Raw genomic sequence first — 3,681 nt, 5'->3', positions numbered from 1 at the left:
ATGGAGCAACAAATTATTCTGCTTGTAAAAGAGAATTATTACTCGATTCTCTCAGTTATTGGTATCCCTGGTGAGTTGCTGTATTCTCTTTGTCATAAATCAGTAGAAATATTTACCCTGTTCTGCCTGCTTGTTCAATAATGTAATTCATTTTCTGTGTGACTGTTGTTAGTTGTTCAAACTAACTCATGAACCTCTTGCTCTTGTTTTCAAAGTTTCTTTGATCTGACAATCTTATAGATTTTGGGATGTGCAAGTTTGTTTGCAAGGAGTTTCGTTCAGTTCAGTGAATGCTAGGATGTTTGTACCAACCTATCATTTAGTGCCAACACGGGGATGTAGTATAAACATGTGGATAGATTTCCCACATGATGGCTTCAATAATAATTTTTCTCACATTGCTATGCTGATATTTGCATGGAATCGGGTAAAATTCTTTCAAACTGTGTTTCTATATAGAGTCACACAGCACAGAAACACACCCTTAAGGCAAACCAGTCTCTGCCGAACATAATCCCAAACTAGGCCAGTCCTACCTGCCTGCTTCTAGGCCATATCCTGCCCAATCTTTCCTATTCATGGACTTATCCAAAAGACTTTTTCATTTTGTAATAGTGTCCACACCCATCACTTCCCCAGGAAGATCATTCCACATGCAAGCCACCCTCTGTGTAAAATATTGCCCCTTGTATCTTCTTGAAATCTCTCTTTTCTCACCTTAAAATGTACCTCCTAGTCTGGAAACCCCCATGGAATATGCCTTTGAGTGTGTTCAGCCATTCAAAACAATCATGACTAATCTTGAGATTCAACTAGACTTTCTCATCCATTCCGTCCATCCATGGGTTGCCTGGGAAACCAAAGATCTATCCCTCTCAGCCAGTAATAGAATATCCACAATCTTGTGGAATAAAAATTTCCATAGTTTATCCTTTAATGAAGATCTTTTTCTTCTGCTTCTTAATTTATTGCCCCTAAATCTCAAACTGTGTTCATATATTCTAGATTGCCAAATCAGTGGGAATGCCTTTCAGTATCGATCTATCAAGCCCCTTCCTAATCTTGAATGTTTCATGAGACAACCTCTTATTCTTCAAAACTTGAGGGGATATTGGCCAAATTTACTCTGCTTTTCCATTCACAGGGTATCACTTTTCCTCACTCTCTGTGTTTCTTGTACAAGTGCACACAGGTCTCTCTGAAAACTCCTGTGCTTAATACTTGAACAGCTATATTGTTGTCTACTCAATTAACTTGTCTTAGTCTCTCTGCAGCTTCTCTGGGTTCTCCTTGCAACTTACATTTCCACCCGGTTTTGCATTGTCAACAGACTTAGATACATTCCTCCCTGACTTTTTTTCCTCTAAATCACTGAAGCCAAGGCATTGATTCTTGTAGCACTTATCTTGTCATGGTCTGCCCAGTTAAAAATAATCAATTTATTCTTACTTTCCCTTCAATTCCATGTGAATTCAATAAATATCTGGAATTAAAATAAGCTAACCTGATATTGAACCTGTACATACTCAATCTGCTATTCATGTTAAATTATTACCCTTCACTAAGTAAGCACTAATTTTACTTCCTCATGATTGTCTAGCTGATACTAATTTGTTTAATATCCTTACTCTTAATAGGCGCAAGGTTACTGCTTATTTTGGTGTGAGACATTGACTGTCAAGGCAGACACAAAATGTTTGTTCAATATCTCTACAATTTGGTCATATCCAATATAATTTGTATGATTTTGTTTTAACTAAGGGGCTAACATTTAGTTTAACTGCTCTTTTTGGTAGCCCTTTGAATGCCATTACCATTTGTCACTTTATTAAAGGCCAGTTTAATCTCATGTTTCGTTTCTTCTATTTTTATCAACTTTTCATGGCTTGTGCTGCACTCAGAAAGATTCCCAGACCTCCATTGTGCTTTAATTCATTGCAAAATTAACATAGCTTCATGCTACAGTTAGTGGTGGTGATGGTATGATGGCAATATCATTAATTAGAAATCTGAAACCTCAGACTACTGTTCTGGGAAAATGGGTCTCGATCACACCATGGGGGGGAAGTGGAGGGGTGGTGGAAATTTGACTTCAATAAATGTCGTAAATTTTCTGAAGTGAACATAATAGTGACCATGCAAACAATATCATTCTTTTAGAGAAAGCAAACCATCAATTTCACTAATCTACTTAGAAAAGCAAATCTTATTGGGTCTGGCCCATATTTGACGCCCTGCCCACAGCAAAATTGTCAACTGTGAAATGTTCTCTGGTCAATTTGAAATGGGGAATACTTGCTGGCCAAGGTAGAAATACCCTCAGCTAATGAATGAATGAACTGGCCTTAGCTCCCTGAATAAGCTTGGATGGATCTTACTGACTGAATTTTTGATTTTTAATAGAATACATTCTGTTGAACATCTTGAATTGACTTTTTTTAGGTGTTTGTTATTGTTTTATTATTATTATTATTATTATTGTTGTTGTTTTAGATTGTGGTACTAATAATGTCTCCTTTTCTATTTCTTACAGTGAACCTAATAACAATTGTAATTCTCTCCCAAGGAAAGTGTGGTCTTTCCAAATGTATATCTCTCTACATGATGGCCATGGCAACAGCAAATTTACTAGTCTTGTTCATAAATATAATGGCATATTATATTTTGAGTTATCATTTTCCACATTCATTCCTGTCTCACACTCCTGTGTGCACTTTCATTTTGTACATGGCCATTGTCAGCCTTGATTTGACCGTTTGGTTCACTGTCTCTTTCACATTTGACCGTTTTATAATTATCTGCCACCAGAGGTTGAAAGCAAAATACTGCACCAAGGGAACAGCATCTGTGGTTATAACAATGTTCTCTGTCCTGATCTTAATAAAGAACATTACTGTTTGGTTTGCATATGAACATGAACACGTAATTAATAAAATACGGTGGGGCTGTGGAGGAAGTTTGACATTTTTTTCCTCAACGTTTGGTGTAGTGTCTGTCTGGTTTCACAGCATTTGGCGTGTTTGGCTCCCATTCACCTTGATCATTTTGTTAAATTCTTTGACAGTGAGATATGTTCTAGTGGCCACGAGAGCCCGTAGAGGTCTCCGGGGTCACACAAATGAGAATGAGAGAGATTCAGAGATGGAGAACCGAAGGAAATCCATCATTTTACTCTTCACGATATCAGGCAGTTTTATATTGTTGTGGCTGACAGCAAATGTGAGCTTCATTACGACAAAATTAACAAACACAACTGACTATCGAGGAGACCGTACATCCCCAGCTTATATTGCTACCGAGTGCGGAGCGATGATAAAACATTTGAATTCCTGCACAAACACATGTATTTATGCAGCTACCCAGAGAAATTTCAGGGAAGAGTTTAAGAAGGTGCTGAAATTTCCCTGGGCACTGATTGAAAGATTGTTGAGAAATGAACAAAATCAATCCAGACTTTGTTTGAGAGACTAGAATTCTGTTTCAGCTCCCACTTTGCTGAGGCTGAACTTTCCTTCTTTGGCCATTTTATATTGACTTCTCAAACAATCCAGAGATGTGTGGCTATATTTGATCTGTATTTGTGGATTTCTAAGTGAAAACCTTCTTATTAATAAGAATAACTCAGTTTATTCTAATGAGATGTCCTAATGAGTGATTTCCATTTCTCATAAACATTGTGTA

General features: G+C 37.2%; 1 protein-coding gene across 1 annotated transcript; it reads left to right on the top strand.

Annotated features, from left to right (window-relative positions):
• LOC148150551 (putative G protein-coupled receptor 139) lies at positions 1–3,471 on the top strand. The gene is made up of 2 exons (XM_087975819.1): positions 1–70; positions 2,534–3,471. Exons 1-2 carry the CDS (start codon positions 1–3, stop codon positions 3,469–3,471), a joined length of 1,008 nt encoding a protein of 335 aa, XP_087831945.1.
• The last annotated feature ends 210 nt before the right edge of the window (positions 3,472–3,681 follow it).

Source organism: Chiloscyllium plagiosum, unplaced genomic scaffold (assembly GCF_037043375.1).
Source record: "Chiloscyllium plagiosum isolate Xiang-an unplaced genomic scaffold, Cpla_swu_hap1 HiC_scaffold_3, whole genome shotgun sequence".
In the NCBI taxonomy this organism is placed as follows: Eukaryota; Metazoa; Chordata; class Chondrichthyes; order Orectolobiformes; family Hemiscylliidae; genus Chiloscyllium; species Chiloscyllium plagiosum.
The sequence above is the reverse complement of the archived record's forward strand: the minus strand, read 5'-3'. Positions and strand labels throughout refer to the sequence as shown.

Excerpts from the sequence above, each read along its gene's own strand:
- LOC148150551 (XM_087975819.1), top strand. The coding sequence starts at position 1 with ATGGAGCAACAAATTATTCTGCTTGTAAAAGAGAATTATTACTCGATT. Across the intron at positions 71-2,533 it reads CTCAGTTATTGGTATCCCTG|TGAACCTAATAACAATTGTA; the intron begins GTGAGTTGCTGT and ends TATTTCTTACAG.